Below are 18,433 nucleotides of genomic sequence, written 5' to 3' on the forward strand. Positions count from 1 at the left end.
ACACCCCCATATAGACCATGCCCCCCACCCCCCCACACAATTTTTGATGTCTGTACTGGTCTCCTCTTTCTGTAGCTTCACAGAGGAAGAGCAGCATTTTGATGCTGCTGCTCTGGCCATGCCCCCTCAGCCCTCCCGCTCATGGGCGGACAAATTATTCCAAAGCTGTAAAAACTTGTATCAGTATTATAACAAATACTTCAGAGGCAACTGACCAACTATGTTCAGTGGACCAAAAAAAGAGGGGGGAAGGTCACATGGTAAAGATACTACTCAGCATCTGACATTTTGGCTCATAGCCATTCAGGTTGGGTAGAACTGTGGGAGATGCTATGAATTTGGTAGGGCCCTAGATATAAGCAGGGCAAGATCGTGCAACGAGCTTTTTGAAGGTGTACCACTGCGTCTGCATGAGCCCCATTAAAGTTAGTGGGGGTTAACCTCTGTTGATCTTTTTGTGGGATCTGGATCTCAATGATAGTGCTTTGCGAACAGTAACTGACAATGTGCTACTTTATTACCTAACTATTTTGGTTTAGAACAGGTCTTTACATTTTTATCAGTTGTGCCGGCTAAAAGAATAAATCTGTTAGTCTGACATTAACATGGGGGCAGGTCTACATTAGAAGTACTACACTGGTATAGCTGCACTGATGCAGCTAAGCTGCTGTAACGTGTCCGGTGAAGATACTCTATGCTGACAGGAGAGCACTCTCCCGTCAGCATAATTACTCCACCTCCGCAAGAGGCGAGAGCTATGTTGGTGGGACACCCACTAGTGTCCGATAATCAGCCATTGGAGATATTTGCTACTAGCAGTCACAGATGAGCTACATGCCATTGTAGGCAGTCTCATCATACCATCCCCTCCATAAAGTTATCAAGCTCAGTCTTGAAGCTGGTTAGGTTTTTTGCCCCCACTACTCCCCTTGGAAGGTGTCAAGCTTCCTTCCCCACTCTGAACTCTATGGTACAGATGTGGGGACCTGCATGAAAGACCCCCTAAGCTTATTCTTACCAGCTTAGGTTAAAAACTTTGCCTTGTCCTTGAATTCTATGCTGCCACCACCAAGCATGTTAAACAAAGAACAGGGAAAGAGCCCACTTGGAGACGTCTTCCCCCAAAATATCCCCCCAAGCCTTACACCCCCTTTCCTGGGGAAAGCTTGATAAAAATCCTCACCAGTTTGCATAGGTGAACACAGACGCAAACCCTTGGTTCTTAAGAAAAATGAAAAATCAATCAGGTTCTTAAAAGAAGAATTTTAATTTAAAGAAAAAGTAAAAGAATCACCTCTGTAAAATCAGGATGGTAAATACCTTACAGGGTCATCAGATTCAAAACGTAGAGAATCCCTCTAGGCAAAACCTTAAGTTACAAAAAGACACAAAAACAGGAATATACATTCCACCCAGCACAGCTTATTTTACCAGCCATTAAACAAAAGGAAATCTAACGCATTTCTAGCTAGATTACTTACTAACTAACAGAAGTTCTGAGACTGCATTCCTGATCTGTTCCCGGCAAAAACATCACACAGACAGACCCTTTGTCCTCCCCCCCCCCCCCCCCCGCCTCCAGATTTGAAAGTATCTTGTCTCCCCATTGGTCATTTTGATCAGGTGCCAGAGAGGTTATCTTAGCTTCTTAACCCTTTACAAGTGAAAGGGTTTTGCCTCTGGCCAGGGGGGATTTTATAGCACTGTATTCAGAAAGGTGGTTACCCTTCCCTTTATTTTTATGACAGAAGGCTGTTCCAGAGCTTCACTCCTCTGATGGTTAGAAACATTTGTCTAATTTCAAGTCTAAACTTGATGTCCAGTTTATGTCCATTTGTTCTTGTGTCCACGTTGGCGCTTAACTTAAATAACTCCTCTCCCTCCCTCGTACTTATCCCTCTGATTTATTTATAAAGAGCAATCATATCTCCTCTCAGTCTTCTTTTGGCTGGCTAAATTCTTGGCGTCTCCTTTCATAAGACAGGTTTTCCATTCCTCTGATCATCCTAGTAGCCCGTCTCTGCACCTGTTCCAATTTGAATTAATCTTTCTTAAACATGGAAGACTAGAATTGCACACAGTATTCAAGATGAGATCTCACCAGTGTCTTGTATAATGGTACTAACACTTCTGTGTCTCTACTGAAAATACCCCGCCTGATGCATTCAAGCACTGGTTGTCAGTGAAATAAAAGCATAAAGAAGGAAGCTAGATGTCTAAAATAACCTTCCTTTCCAAATCATGGATAGTGACAGCTGATGCACCCCTAAAGGAGGTTGGGTGGCAGCTTAACAATTGTCACCCTTCCCTTCCTGAGTCTACTATAGGTGCATTATTACCACAATCTACCTATTCAGCAGCTCCCACAATCCTTGATGTCTGAGCAACTCTACTCACTCAGCAGCTTCATGGCGCCGGATCAGCATTTTGGCGCCACTGCTTTGTTCATGCCTCTTCTGCGCCCACTTGCAGCCAGATTCTCTGCCTCCACAGCAGCGTGTGGATGGCAGTTCTGTTGCACCCACCTATCTTCTACCTTCAGTGTGGTTTTTTTTTTTTTTGGAGGGGGGCAATGATGAGCCGTGGTCTCACACTAGCCCTTTCCTTCTCACTGGGTTGGTTTTTAGTCAGATGACTGAACCCACCTGGAACCTTCCTGCTGGCTCCTTTGCACCCTTTTGGTACGGCTGAGCAGTCTAAAAAGCACTGAACAAAATCTAAACAGTGCTCTGTCTATGAGACAGCCTTCCTGGCCTTGGCAGATGATGAGTTGTGCTCAGCCTTCGGTCCCTAACTCTGTTAGGTCCCAGGGCCATGAGTCGGGCAGACAGGTGGGATCCCCTGCTCACCAGAGCAGCTGCAAGTCCATCGGGAGGAAAATAGACCAGGAGTTCCTGAGCAGAGCAGGGAGAGACTCCAAAGAGAAGGAGTACCCCATGTTGTTCATTGTTCAAAAGCATACGGGAGGAATCCAAGCCATAGACCTCAAATGATTCAACAAGTGGATGAAGAAAACAAAGTTTCAGATGGAGACCCTGACCTCTATGTGTCATGCCTGTCCTAGGAGGATTTTTTGACTTCAGTGGATCTGGCAAACGTGTACTGTAGTGGTCCCTCGTTCTCCAGTGGGGAGGGAGGCCACTCTGCCTCACTGTATTGGGCGGTAACTTTTGGGCTTGGGTCACGCTGGCGGGGCCGAGCCATAAGCCGTCTATAGTTCTGTGGCCTATAGAGGCAAACAAGCAATAACAGTCTGGGGCACTTGTCCCCACCCTCGGTTGGGGCAGAACACTGAGTAGTTTTTAGCATGTAGCCCCTCAACTGAGGCTGGCAGTACTTAATAATCTAAAACTCTGGCCCTTTGAGTGAGGCAAAGCTAGGGCAGGCTGTAGCTTCAGGCTCCTGGCTAAGGCAGCCAGCAAACATACACGGTCTGGGGCTCCAGCCCTTTGGGCAGGGCCGAGCAGGGAGGAGGCTGTAACCAATGTTCCCTCTAATTTTTTCAATTCATGCAGAGAATGCATTTTGTTATGTGCAGCACCAGTATCGAGGTAATGTGTGGATGTGCGCCACCAGTAGAAACAAAAAACATATATATAATTCTTTAAAAAGTTACCATAGGTATGGCCAATGGTACATGTAAAAGGGACTATAAAGATTTCCTGGAATCTGACATTTTAGAACCAGATCCTCAGCTGGGGTACAGCAGCCACGAAGTCACTGGAACTTCTTCGATTTACATTAGCTGAGGATTTGGTTCTTCAAGTGTATCATATTAGAACGGCTTCCTTATCACTATTGCAAACACATAGACTGAAGTCTTATGCATATATGAGGCTTTTCTGAAGGGCAGAAAACAATGAAATCCTATAATGTGCTATCATATTTCAGGTTGCAGTTCCCTTTCCTCAGAATTTAATCTGGTGGCTGGCAGTGCACAGCTGAACCTAAACTGAGATTCCGCACCCAAATGAAATGAAAACTCCATGGTATCTTGAAGGTATTTTTCTTTGGCTAAAGGTAGTAAAGTGTGGCATTTCACGGTCTTGTATCAATCTTGGTTTAGGATGTGGATCAGGCTCAATAAGGTGTATATTTCTGGCAGATAAAATACTGCTTATCCCCATAAATCTTGTGTAAACAGAGGCATTGCAGAACAAAGAACAAACATTTAATTGCTGTAACACAAGATCTCCCTAAAAAAAAAGGGGGGGGGGGCTGGGGCCGAGGGAGAGAAACTCCTGTCCGTGCTGCAGCCCTGGCCGGGGCTGGGGCTGAGGGAGAGAGGCACCTCTCCTGCACGCCCCAAGCTCCCTCAAACCCCCATCGCCACCCCCCACCTCACCCCACCCTCCCTACACATTCTCCATGCTCACCTGTGTGCGTGGCTCTTGATGGCTCTTGTGCGGCTGAGCAGGCATGCACCTTAGAGGGAGCACAGGCTGTAGGCTAAGCCTTCTGGCTCAGGTAGGGATGAGCACCCACACAGTCTAGGGGCTCAGGAAGGCGGGAGGCACCAACTGTGTCTAGCATCCTAGCTTGACGGACAGTAGATGTACTTAGGCCTCCATGGTGGGGAGTCTGCCACCTCGGGTGGCGTGGCAGGGGGACGCGGGCCCACCTGACTCCTCCACATCCCAGCCCAGGGCCCTAGCAGTGGTGGAGTGATGCGCCACTGGGTCAGCGGGGATCCAGCTGCAACACGCTGACCTAGAAACAGTCAGCAATGTAGCCAGATAATCGTCTGCTGCCCTGGACTACTTACCACACCCTGGGGAGGTAGGATCTCTGGAATCCGCAGTCCTCTGGCTCCTCTGGGTACATGGCAAATGGCAATCCTGGCAACTCTTCTTCTGGGTCCGTCTCCTCTGCAGGATGCTGCAGAGTGCAGTTTCAGCTGCTGGGAGCTGTAGCAGAATAGAAGCGTCCATCTCCTTTCCTGGCTGCTGCTCACCTGAGCTGTAGAGCCCTCCCTTTATACTTACTGTCCCATCCTGGCGTGGCAAACGGGGTCAGTTTGGCTCTGCCGACCAGGGAGTGTAGTGGTCCCTTGCTCTCCTGTCCGGAGGGAGGCCACTCTGCTTCGCTACACATACCTCCACATTTCTGTCAGCCTTGCTGTCACAGGTTCCTAAGATTTGCTTATGGCAGGAAGTAACATCAGTACCGGATGCTCTCATTCAGCTTGTCCTCTGCTCTCAGGGTGTTTACAAAGATGTTGTTAGTAATGATAGCCTGACTCAGGTTGCAGGGTATCCACCTGTGCCCCTTCTTGGACCACATTTGATCAGAATGCCATCCCCGGAAATAGCACAGAGAGCCACATCGCTGACATTGAGTCTCCTATAAGCACCCGGCTTTATCAGTGTCAAAAAAATAACACACTTCGGAGTGGACATAGATACCTTGATAGCAAGGATCTATCCATCACTAGAAAGGTTCAAGAAGATTCAGAACCTCTTCACATTGTTTGGGAGCTGCAAGAGGCCTGCTATAGCACTGGGCCTTCAACTACTAGGCCTTCTGCTATCGTGCATAGGGATCACTCCCTGGGTGCAATCATGCATCAGGTGCCTTCAGGCCTTCATCGTAAAGGTACAGGACCACTCCTTGGAATACATGAAGGATCACGTAAGGGTCTCAGCACAGGTGTTCAACTCCTTAAAATGGTGGTCAGCCCAGGGCAATGTACACAAAGGTATACCCATGCTGCCCAGATCCTCAGGTTCTCGTAACCAACTCCAGCCTGGAGAGCTGGGGCTCACACCTTGGGGCCCAAACATCTCTTGGCATCTGGAGCCTGGAGGAAAGGGCCCACAGCATAAACCTTCTAGAGCTAAAAGTGATCAAGCTGGTGCTGTGAAGGTTCCAGGCCAGCCTAGTAGGGAACCCTGTCCCAATTCAGTCAGACAACATGACCACCATCACTTGTGAACAACCAAGGGGGAGCAAGGACCCCAGTGATACATGCAGAAGCAATGGAAATTATATGATAGAGAACTGTCTCCTATTCCTCAGAGCAATTCATGTAAAGGGAGACCCGAACCAAAAGGCAGATTAGCTCAACAACTCTGAGTGGTGCCTGAATTAGGGAGTCTTTGAGTTAATTGTCCAAATGTTCAGCGTTCCCTCAACCGATCTATTCATGAACCATATGAATGCAAAGAGACCAAAGTACTTCACCAGGGAGGTAGATCCCAGATCTGGGGGACAGATTGCCTGTTGCACAGGTGGCTGCAGGGTCTCCTCTGTGTTTCCACACTTCCCATTACTAGGGAAGGTGGTTGAGAAAATAAAATGAGAACAGATAGCAGTCATATTGATAACTCCACATTGACTGAAGAGACTCTGGTTTTCAGACTGAAAATAGGACCTCCACTACAACTCCCAAAGAGATGGGACATCCTCTCACAAGGTCGTCTTCATCATCTGGTAGCTAGTTGGCTGCATCTAACAGCCTGGCTATTGAAAGGGAAGTGCTGGTCCCACTGGGTTTGTCCTTCGAAGTCATCTAGAAGAGTATCGACATTGAAAATGCATTTTTCCATCTGGGCCAAGTTCTGGTGCTAGGAACACAAATCAAATCTTAGAAATCCCAGCTATTTTGGACTTTCTCCGAAAATGCTTTGACAAAGGTCTCCAGCCCAGCTCCATAGCCTGACAGGTATCTGCCCTCAGTAGCACGATGTTTGTGGGATCCCTGGGCTCTCTGGCAGAGCAACCCCAGGTAGCCAAATTCCTTAGAGCACTCTGATTAACCAGGTTAGCAGTCAGGCCACTCAGCTGATTGTATTGAGAGCTCTGACAAGCCATCCCGTTGAATCACTGACATCAGTGTCAGCATTCTATTTGTCCATCAAAACTGGCTTTCTGATACCCATTATGTCTGCCAGGGGAGTGTTGGAGCTGGCAGTCTTTTCTGTGCAGGAACTTTACTGTTTGTTCCACAAAGACAAGGTGGTGCTCAGGACTCTGGAATTGTTTGGTCTGAAGGTAAACTCTTCCTTTCATGCTTCCCAAGAGGTGGTTCTCCTATTATTCTGTCCAAGGCCACAACATCTTACTGAGAGGGAGTCGCACACCTTAGATCAGTGGTGGGCAACCTGCGGCCTGTCAGGGTAATCCGCTGGTGGGCTGCAAGACAGTTTGTTTACATTGACCATCCACAGGCATGGCTGCCCACAGCTCCCAGTGACCGCGGTTTGCCATTCCCGGCCAATAGGAGCTGCGGGAAGCACCGGCCCTCTGCCCAGGGCCCTTCAGAGTGGCAGGTGGTGTGCGGCCCCTACTCCCCAGCACTGGAGCACTGGGCAGCACAGCCCCAGGGCCAGGGGACCCCAGCACTGGGAAGCCCCAGCTACTCCAAGTCCCAGCCACCCTAGCCCCAGTTGGCTTCCCTTCCTGGAAGAAAAGCAGCCTATCTGGGCTGGGGTCAACTAGCAGCAGGAAGGGAGGGGGCCTGTGGGCGGAGTGTGGGCAGGGCCACACGGGGCTGTTTGGGCAGGTTCAGTCTTCCCCTGCCTATTGGACACTCCACCCATGTTTTTAAGGAATAATCAACAGTGAAATCATTGTTTCTCTAAAATTAATATTAAACAGTTACTGTAGATTAAATGTCTGAAAACAAGAACAATGCGTAGTTGAATTGTACTTCTGATGTTTTTAATATTCATTTCAGCTACATCAGACTCTGGAAGTTTTGCAGTGTCACGTTCTCGGCGTGAGAAAAAATCTAAAAAAGGACACCAAGAAGCTCTAGAACTCTTGAAAAAGGCCAAGGCGGGTGAAAAAGTAAAATATGAGGTAAATAGGTCAATCTTTTCTCTTGTTTAGACTTTCTATATAAAAACCTAAGTTGAGTTTTGGGAATATTGATCTTTGTCCTAACCTGTATAAAGCTGATCACTTGCTTCTGGAAATTATGGGGACCGTTAGGAAAACAATATTCAGTCAAGACCAACTTGCCTGAAAGGTGTTTTCTTAGTAAAATTTTTCATGAGACAGTAGTTATTTCTGTATTTGCCGCTTCTCTGACCCTTGCCATTGGAAATTAAAGAAATTGGTGAGCAACATTTAATTTTCAGTCATTAAAATGGCTTATTGCTTGAACATAAAGTTTGATCTGCCTTGACAATTATTCTGTAGTGAAAGGCTTGCATTCAGGACTTCAGCATGTATCAATTAAATAGTGGACTAGGAAACAACTTAACTTATGATTTTCAAAGTATTATGCGATCCAAGTATGGTAATGTTAAGGCACTGCATCTTGGAAGGAAAGGAAAAGTCAATTTATATTGAAGTATTAAACTACTACAAAGTACAGCAAAATGACATAGTAACTAACCAGATATGCAACCCCAAATAGCCTTTTTTCACCCACCTGGATGTGGACAGAGGTCTGGGATAATCAGACCACTTAAGATGCATGTTCAGCTTAACAGTGCCTTGTTTCTCAGTCCAGGTCTACACTACATACTCACTTCAGTATAACTATGTCACTCGGGTGTGAAAAATCCACACCTCTGAGCGACATAGTTATATCGATCTCAGCACTGTCCACACAGGAGAGGGGTTATGTTGTTGACGGGAGAGCTTCTCCCGCCAACGTAGCTACTGCGTCTTGCAGAGGTGGAGTTATTAAGCCAATTGGAGACCGTGCTACAGCGGTACAGCTGTGCTGATGCAAGTTGGTAGTGTAGACGCGCTCTCAGTCATAACTTTTTGTTAGATTAAAGTGTTTGCTAATATTACATTGCAGTTGATATACCTTGTGAAGCTTCCTGGTGGTACCCGGGGTTGTGAGGCACCTCGCTATCAATTCCCTTAGCTGAGGAAGCCTTGTATGTTCCTGCTGTTGGTCAATTCCCCAGCTCCACGAGCCTCAGGCAACACGCACACTGCCTTCCAGGCCTCTGCCAGTCTCACTGTTTCTTAACAGGTTAAGGGTAGTCACCACTCCAACCCCTGAGTCTCCCACTGCAGCACCTAGCCCCTGATCCACGGGACACTCTCACAATTCCCACATCTTATACTCCCAAAGAAACAGTATACATAGCACTTAGATATGTGTATAGTAAAAACAGGAAGAAGGGTTACATATAAAGTGAAGTCATAAATGCATTCTGGAATCTAGACTTACTTCACTAGATACTCCCCTGACTAATAAAGTTTAGCTCACATAATCTTTCCAGTGCTTGTCAGCCAACCCAAGCTGTGATCTGTTGGTGTGTGTGGTTTTTTTTTTTTTTTTTTTTACATGAAGTAAGCTGATGTGTTTGCAGAGTGAGTCCTAATCTCTACAGTTATAGTCCAGAAATCTCTTGTCTTCACATGTAAACAGGACTCCTTCCTGCTGATTTATTTTTTTCTTGTAAATTTCCTCTCTGTAAAATCTTCAAATCTCTTCATTAGCATTCAGCTCGGACTGTAAATGGGCATCCATTGTGATCCATAGTGTTCAATTACATATAGCCAGGCGCATAAACATTTCTTTCCTGACAGAAACTTTTTGATGCCCAGTGTGACACAGGCTTCCAGTAGAGATCTTACATGACACCCTTTGGGAAACTAGTATGAAGATACTAGACCCTGGGGATCCCAGTAACCCTTAGGTATTCCTGTGTTCTCTGCCAGTTGGCACCAAGAAGTCTCTTGGTGAGGTACTGTGATGCTTCCGTGGAATGCCCAAGGTTGTGAGGAACTTCACTACCACCTGCCCTAAAAATGAGGAAGCCTTGTCTGTGCCTGCCAAGGGTCAGGGCCCAGACTCCAGCAGCCTCAGGCAATATATGCACTCTCCTCTTAGCCTGCGTAGGGTCTGCTGTCCCTTTGGAGACGAGCAGTAGGCGCACTCCAGCCCCTGAGCTTCCCGAACACCCCCTTGGAGTATCCAGCCCCTGTTCCACTGCATACTCACAGAATTCACAGATCTGCTATTCCCAAAGGAACAGTACACCTCAGAATTCTCTCTTCTCAATTTACAGCACTTATGCTTGTTTTCACTATAAACATATCACAGTTTTTATTTAACAAAGAATAGAGATTAGAAAAGAAGCAAGCAGAATTAATGGAAACAAAAGGTTACATGTAAAATAAAATCATAATACTCTTTCCCTAGAGCCTATACTTAACAAGACATTCTCTTGTCTCCTAAAGGTTAACTCATCCAAAGTCTTTCTCCCAGCATTAAACAACCAGACTGGCTGTGATCCTCTCGTCATAAGACAAACCAGCTGGTCCCCTTCGTGTAGGATACCTGGGTTTACTTCTGCAACCCCACATACAGTTCAAAAGATCCATTGTTGTCACTTGTCAACAGGGTACCCCCTGCTGCTTGCTTTTTCTTGTAGAAAATCTCTCTTGGAGGCTTCACAATCTCTTGACTTGATTAGCATTTTGCTTATACTGTAAATAAGCATTCATTGTGAAGTGTACAGTACTCACTTTACGTATAGACAGACATATAGTCTCCTCCCTGAAAGAAATTGTTTGTCATCTTCTGGTGACCAGCCCCAACTCCCAGACCTTAAGAGCATAATTTTCACTATACATTCACCTAACTCCTTACATATTATCTGTACATATGTTTTGCGACGATTATGGTGATCATTGTGACACAAATTATCAGTGGAAGCCTTATGTGACATCCTTTGTCAAACTATTGTCTAGAGACCAGACTTGGAATCCCTAAAACCCTTTGTGCCCTCTGCCAGCTGGCACCAACAGGTCCCCCACACTCATACCTCATCTTCGTGTTTGAGAAAAGAAACCCAATCATTATAGCTCTTCTTTCCCAGGAATCCATTTCTTTAAAGAAAGCAGATATTCTGCTCATATGAGACTAACAGGGGGGGGGGGGGGGGGAGGGAGACGGTCATTTGACGAATGTATTCACTGCCATAATGAACTGGAGTTTCAGCATCACGCGATAGCTGTTGTATTTTAATAACATCTTCCCTATTGGATCTGTCAGTACTTGTGACTAGAGCCCTGCAGATCCGCGGATATCCACTTTATATCCATGGACCATTTCTGCAGATAGCGCGGATGCGGATACAAATTTTGTAGCCGCGCAGGGCTCTGACGGTAAGAGCCAGGCGGGCAGCTGTGAGGAACCGCGGCACGGATCCTCCACCTGCTCTGGGTGAGGGATTTGAGGGGCTGGGACACTGGGCGGGGGCTGCTTGGGCCCCCAGGGCAGGTGGAGTATCCGCTGCAACTCCCCACAGCTGCCTGCGCGGCTCTCCCTGACCCGGCTCCAGCCGAGGAGGGGGCGGCGGCTCGGAGCCGCAGCCTGGCCATGGTGAGAGCTGGGCGGGCAGTTGTGGGGAGCCGCTGTGGATCCTTCACTAGCTTTGGGGATCCCCTGGGCAGCTCCACAGGTTTCCCTGGCCAGGCCAGCGTGGAGCCCAGCTGGGGAGCTGTGGTGGACCCTCCACCTGCCTGCAGTGCAGATCCCCGCGACCCAGGCTCCCTGCCCAGCCAAGGGCAGGTGGAGGGTCTGTGACTCCATGCAGGCTCCCCACAGCTGCCCACGTGGCTCTCCCTGACTGGGCTCTGGCGGGGGGATGCCTCGGAGCCTCAGCCCAGCCCCTAGTGTAGAGCCCTGCAAATCTGTGGATATCCGCAGATAATTTTTGCAGATAGTGGATCAGATGCAGATACACATTTGTGTACAGTAATTCCTCACTTAATGTAGTTATGTTCCTGAAAAATGTAACTTTATGCGAAACTATGTTAAACGAATCAGGGTTAGGTTCCAAGGGAATTTTTTTCGCCAGACAAAAGGCATTATATACATAAACAGTATAAGTTTTAAACAATGATGTTTGTATCGCCGCAGCTGCGCCACTGCAAAGTCTCTTGTGTAGCCGCCCTATGCTGGGGGGAGAGAATTCTCCTGCCGGCATAAATAAACCACCCCCAACGAGCAGTGGTAGCTATGTCGGCAGGAGAACGTCTCCTGCCAACATAGTGTTGTCCACACAGGCGCTTTTGTCTGTGAAACTTATGTCGGTCAGGGGTGTAGTTTTTTTCACACCCCTGACTGACACAAATTTTGCCGACAAAAGTGCTAATGTAGAGAGAGCCTAAATCTTAAACCTTATTAGACTAGGCAGTATTTAGAGCAAGCAGTTTTTCTCACCCCGTTGGATGTTGCAGGTAGGTTACAGTTCTTAATACACAGGTTTCCCCTTTAAGCCTAGGATGAGTGTCCTCAGTTAGTCTTTTTCTTCCCAGTGTTCTTGTTGCTTCCAGCATAGGTGGGGGAGGCGAAAGGTAAAAGCATGGTGCCACTGTCCCCTATTTTATATCCTCAATCCATGTGCCTGGAAAATACTAGCTCAGACATATCCTGGTGGGCTTTGCTGAGTCACAGAGTTGAGCAATCTCCCATTGTATGATGCTTGTGCAGCTCTCTTACAGCATTGTAAATTCCTTGTTTACAACTCCCCTGCTGATTTAATGGTCATTTAACACCCACCTGGAAGTGGATCACCCCCTTTGTTGTCAGGGAGAACTGGCAGTGGATGACCCTGAAACTTGCAACATATTTCAATAACAACCATACAGCAAAATGTCATAACTTGATACACATAAAATCTCATAACTTCATAACAATATACATATTTTGACAGAACAGTCTGTTTCAGCATATCATGACCTTTCGTATGATATCTTACATGGCATGCATTGCATGAAATAAATCCTAATTATATGATGGGGTGAATACGGGGGCTCCAGGGTGCTGTTTTGAGGTACATGGTGCCATAATACTAAAAAGCAAAAATGAAACACCTCAAACTGAAGGAAGACTTTCACTTGCTATTTGTGAACAGTTCATCCTGGTGTGATTAGAGAAGAAAAATCCAATCTAGTCTGAGTCCTTGATAAAGCAGCTTTATCAAAAATATGGTAGCTTGAGAAGTGTTAATTCTAAATATGCCTTGCTTGCAGGTTGAGGAGTTCACAAGTGTTTATGAAGAAGTTGATGAAGAACAGTACTCCAAGATGGTCAGGGAACGCCAGGATGACGATTGGATTGTAGATGATGGTGTGTAAGATGAATTTAGGGGGCTCCCTTAATATGCTGAGTAGAAGCATAAAATGTGTGGTTATTCTTGCATATATTTCTAAGCCACAGGTTGAGTGGCTTACAAGTTCCAATATCTTTTGTATGCATTTTAAAACACAAATAATAAAAATTTACCCTGAAATTATCTTAACTCCATCAGGTTTCATGAAGACTTTGCCTCAAAATGTAAATGCCTCAGTGCCCTCTATAGATCGGTTATAGTACAGACCAAAAAAAATGAGCTTCTACACAGAGACTTTTGGCCTAGATTTTTAAAGCAATTTAGGTGTTGCGGCACTCAACATCACAATGCATAACTGATTTAGGAGTCCTTAGGAGACTAAGTGCCTAAATCTCTTTTAAAAGCAAAAATCAGAGTCCTAAATCAGTTAGGCATTGTGTCACTGAGTGCCGAAACACATAAATAGCTTTAAAAATCTGGGTCTTTATGCCAAAGCATTGTTGAGTTTATAATAACACATTCAAGATCAGTGATTCAAATATTTTACATTGACTGCAAATACAGTGACTTTGTTCCATTTAAAAATGGTTCTCTATTGCAAACTACAGATATTTTTTTAGTTGATCATGTACTAAAGGTAGTTACTTTGATCTGAATTTGGTTTGTTTTTTAGTTTATTTTTGTACTCAAAATATATAAATTTATAAAGTAATGAAAAATTGAGAGCTTGTTAAACAGAGGAAGCCCCTTAGCGATGGAGATTAAATTTCATCTTTCTAACTTTGCAAAGGGTCACTTAAAGTATATTTTTAACCTTCTTGTACAGATGGGATAGGTTATGTAGAAGATGGAAGGGAAATCTTTGATGAAGATCTAGAAGATGATGTCCTTGGTTCCAAGAAGAAAGGTAAATGAATTGAACTCTTGAAAGTTTCTCTGGTTGCTTTTTTTAAAAGGTGCATACAATTGGGTACTTCTGTTGACTTCATGCAGTCAAAATGGGTCAGTAAGCCCAAATATTAGCACAATAACATAGCTTCCTGGGAAGGACAACTTGTACAGGTGTCCCTGATACTGGAAGTGACTGAGGTTTCATAAATGTGTCTGGAATCAGGGTTTGGCCTGCAGAGCCTCTTTTTATTCTTGGTGATCGTGTGTGAGATGAAGTAATTATCAGCGCTTAGGGTGAGCTACAGCCAGGGAAATCACACTCATATAACTACATGCTCCCTACCCTGGACACCAGGGTTTTTACCATCCCTTCCTCCTTTAAGGCTCTCTCGTAGGCTCCTGTTTGCTTCTTTCAACCTGCATCTGGGAAATCTCTTTTGTTCCCCTTCAAATATCTTTGCTTTCTAAGATAACTCAGGATTACCTTTGGACACAGCTAATCCTATGTCTCAGGCAATGTCACCTCAGGGCAAACATAACATCCGTTGCCTTGTCTATAGTATGAAATTGAACCATAATATTTGTACAAGTGGGATATTACAGAATCATAGAAATGTAGGGATGAAAGGGACTGTGTGAGAGGTCATCTAGTCTAGCCCCCTGCACTGAGGCAGGACCAAGTATACCTATACCAGGGGTCTCAAACATGTGGCCCGCAGGATTCTTTCGTGTGGCCCCCCGTGCCCCCCGCGCGCCCCTCTGCCTGCCCCATGGCGCCGTGAGCCCCGTGCCACTCCCTGAAGCGGCCGGAACCATGCCCCTGCGGGGCCCAGGGAGGGGCAGGGGGCAGAGGGCTCTGTGTGTTACTCTCACTTCCAGGCACCGCCCCCCGCAGCTCCCATTGGCTGGGAATGGGGAACTGTGGCCAATGGGAGCTTCGGGGTACCTGGAGAAGTGGCAAGAGCAGCACACAGAGCCATGTGCGACCCCCGCCCCCTCCCACCCCGGGATGTGGTTCCAGCTACTTCATGGAGCAGAGCGGCCAGGGCAGGCAGGCAGCGAGCCTTCCCTGGCCCTGGTGCATGCCGCTGCCACCCCAGAGCCACTCTAGGTAGGCCGGGCCGGGCCGGAGCCCACACCCCAACTCCCTGCCCGTCCCCTGCCACACCCTGCACCACTCCTTCACCCCCTGGGGGCAGGGATGGGGTGGGGTTGGAATGGGGGCAGGGAAGGGGTTGGAATGGGGGCGGTGCCTCATGGAAGGAGTGGGGTGGAGGCGGAGCCGGGGGCAGCAAGCCAGGAGTGTCAGTGATGCGGCCAATGCACTAGTTCTCATGTGGCCCTCATGGTCATTTTGAATTTGAGACCCCTGGCCTAGACCATCCCAAAAATCTGTTTTAAAAACCTGCAATGAGGGGGATTCCACAACTTCCTTTGGAAGCTTTTCCAGTACTGAATTATACTTTATATTTAGGAAGTTTTTGCTCGTATCTAACCTAAATTTCTCTTGCTACAAATTTAAGCCCATTACTTCTTATCCTGCCTTCAGTAGACATGGAGAACAATTGAACACAGTCCTCTTTATGACAGGTTTCAGCGTAGCAGCCGTGTTAGTCCGTATTCGCAAAAAGAAAAGGAGTACTTGTGGCACCTCAGAGACTAACCAATTTATTTGAGCATAAGCTTTCGTGAACATCCGATGAAGTAAGCTGTAGGTTATAGTCCTCTTTATAACAGTCTTTAACGTATTTGAAGACTGTTATTGGGTACCCCCTCAGTCTTCTTTTCTCAAGACTAAACTTATCCAGTTTTTTTAGCCTTTATCTTGTTGTTGTCCTAAACCTAGACATCACGCTTTCTGAACAGTTTTCATTTGCGTAGTACAAATGAACATGAATAGTATGAATACGCAATTAGAGTGTTGATAGTAGTAATATTTACTATTTTGTCAGTAAAGTTGTTCCTTTCAGTGGTCAGCTGTGGTCTATGTTGGTTCACAATTGGCAGGTTAGTTCATAAAAGTTAATGTTGTTACTACAGGTTTGTATGTGTAAAAACATTACAATGCTTTGGTTCTAGCTGTATCCTTAATAGTTGACTAAGTTTCTATTAAGTGTGTACACTAAGTTATACTACATTATATCCTGCTGTGTCTTCTCTACTGGGCCAATGAGGACTTCCTTCTGCCCTGCCAAGCTTGGGAGCACCAGCTTCTTTAGGTCCATAGTTGCTCCTGGTTGAGATGGTGTGCTATTCCTACTGCTCCCTATCTGTTGTAGCTGTTTTCATAGAGCTCATCATACTACTATGTAATTGTTGCATACAGACTGTACTTATATTGTGATGTTCACTGTGGATTCACCTCTGTACTTCACCGTGGATCCCTAGAAAGCTCTGCTAGGGAATAATGTGGGTTTTTCAAGTACAAAATACCATCCTGTTATGTTGGGGAAAACTCTATAAACATTTTATCAAGAATGCTTTGTCCCTGGTTTTCTTAGTTGCATTGGTCCAGAAGAAAGCAGCTGCTTTGGGAGGTTGTGCAGACTTTTATAAACTGCATGTGACTTTAGCAAATGCTGTGGCTTATTTTGTTTAAGTATGGGCCCTGGATTTTAATGGTATTTAACTATAAGTGGTGACATAAGTTTTACAGTTCTTCTCTTTTATCTAGAACATCACGAAAAAGCTGCATTTGAGTAAATTTCAAGTTTCACTTTTAAATCACTATGAAGTATTTTTCAGCATATATTGAAAGCAATCACATCCTTTTTCTGTACAAAAATAATTCATTTCCCTTATCAAACCTTACGTGCAACCTTTTTTGTAGAGGTTAGTGGAGCAATATTCAGGACAAATCTGTGTAGTCTTGTTACTCTACAGTCTACGCAGCTTTCTTCAAACTTAGTGTTCAACCTGCAGAGTAAACCGGCTAACTTTCAGACCAAACCAGTGTGGCTAGCCAAAGGTTTAGTAGGGCAAAAACAACGCTTATAATAAAGCTCTGTAAATTTCTTTTAGCCATTTAGATATGTCATCTTTTGGCACTGTTTATAAAATATGTCTTAAGTTAGATAAATATTCAGTGCTACCTGCATGAAGCTGCATCAGTGGTGGTTGGGGTCTAATGTTTTAATGATCGGCTCTCTAACTGAAATAACTTTAACTTATGAAAGTGAGCCAATGTTAAGTCATACAAACGTTTTCAAAAATCTAGAAAATCTTTGTCTTCAAACAAGTGTAATTAATTTCTTAAATATGGAAATGTCTGTTCATTTTTTTCCGTATTGGTCTACTTTAAAGAGGTTGGGACTTTACACATTTCCATATGTAACTTGCATGCTTAAGCCAGTGATTATATATTCATGAACATATAGTAAATCTAATTTATACTTCTGGTTCCATTGTGGACAATCTAAAGAGATTTACAAATCATATACAGGGATCCCTTTCTCCACTAAAAAGGTTAAATGTTGCAATTGTGTAACGTCATTTTGCTGCTCTAGCATCTTCAGATGGAATGTGCAGGATGTAATTACCCAAACTGGATTTTGACCAAGACAGCAATTTAATATCTGCACTCTTGTCAAAAATGCCGTAGGATCTCCAGTGGCAACAAATGATCAGAATCTCTTACAGCTCATGAAAGATTGCACTTTCAATAGCGTAGTGCCCCTAACATTATGCTGGGCTCAATACTGACTCCCAGGAAAGAGTGCCTTTTACTGAAGTATAAACATAGTTTCTTATAACAACTGCGTTTACCATAGAGGCTTTCTGTGCTAGTACTGGGCTACTCCTAATGAGCTTGTGAGATCAGACAGGATTTCAGAATAGGCAGGTTTAAAACAAACAAAAGAAGTATTTTTTTCACACAACACACAGTCAACCTATGGAACTCTTTTTGCCAGAGGATGTTCTGAAGGCCAAGACTATAACCGGGTTCAAAAAAGAACTAGATAAATTCATGGAGTATAGGTCCATCAATGGCTATTAGCCAGGATGGCCAGGGATGTTTGCCAGAAGCTGGGAATGGGGGACAGGGGATGGATCACTTGACTACCTGTTCTGTTCATTCTTCTAGGGCGCCTGGCATTGGCTGCTGTCGGAAGACCAGATACTAGGCTAGATGGACCTTTGGTCTGACCCAGTATGGCCGTTCTTATGTTCTTTGGTGGTTTCTTTGACTGAGTCTCCCTTGGTTCTTGTGAAAGCTACCAGTTAATAGCCTTGAGGACAGAGGTCATCTGTTTATCTGCAGGATATGTACAGGGGCAAAGGAAGCTTCTGCACAGCTCCCTGTGGGCAGGTCTACACAAACATGAAGTTTGCAGCAAGCTGGGGTATGAATCTATCCCACACTAGCTGTCCATGCGGACCCTGATGATGTGCACTAATGAACTAGACACGCTAAGTAACTTGACTAAGGTCACGTAGAAAGTCATTGGCAAAGCAAAGAATCACACCTTGTCTCCATAGTCCTAGGCTTGCTTGCTCACTAACTA

At 45.4% G+C, this 18,433-nt stretch overlaps 1 protein-coding gene across 4 annotated transcripts in view; it reads left to right on the forward strand.

Moving 5' to 3' along the window:
* The window catches only part of POLA1 (DNA polymerase alpha 1, catalytic subunit), a 349,929-nt gene that overhangs the window by 2,315 nt on the left and 329,181 nt on the right, over positions 1-18,433 (forward strand). For 3 of the 4 annotated variants that reach the window (XM_074968368.1, XM_074968379.1, XM_074968396.1), the window contains exons 2-4: positions 7,679-7,803; positions 12,958-13,054; positions 13,864-13,944. In XM_074968368.1, coding sequence (XP_074824469.1) covers positions 7,679-7,803; positions 12,958-13,054; positions 13,864-13,944 — 303 coding nt within the window. Of the gene's footprint in view, positions 1-3,890; positions 4,001-7,678; positions 7,804-12,957; positions 13,055-13,863; positions 13,945-18,433 lie in introns of those variants that run through there. The other variant, XM_074968387.1, reaches the window with a different exon arrangement.

Source organism: Natator depressus, chromosome 1 (assembly GCF_965152275.1).
Source record: "Natator depressus isolate rNatDep1 chromosome 1, rNatDep2.hap1, whole genome shotgun sequence".
NCBI lineage: Eukaryota > Metazoa > Chordata > Testudines > Cheloniidae > Natator > Natator depressus.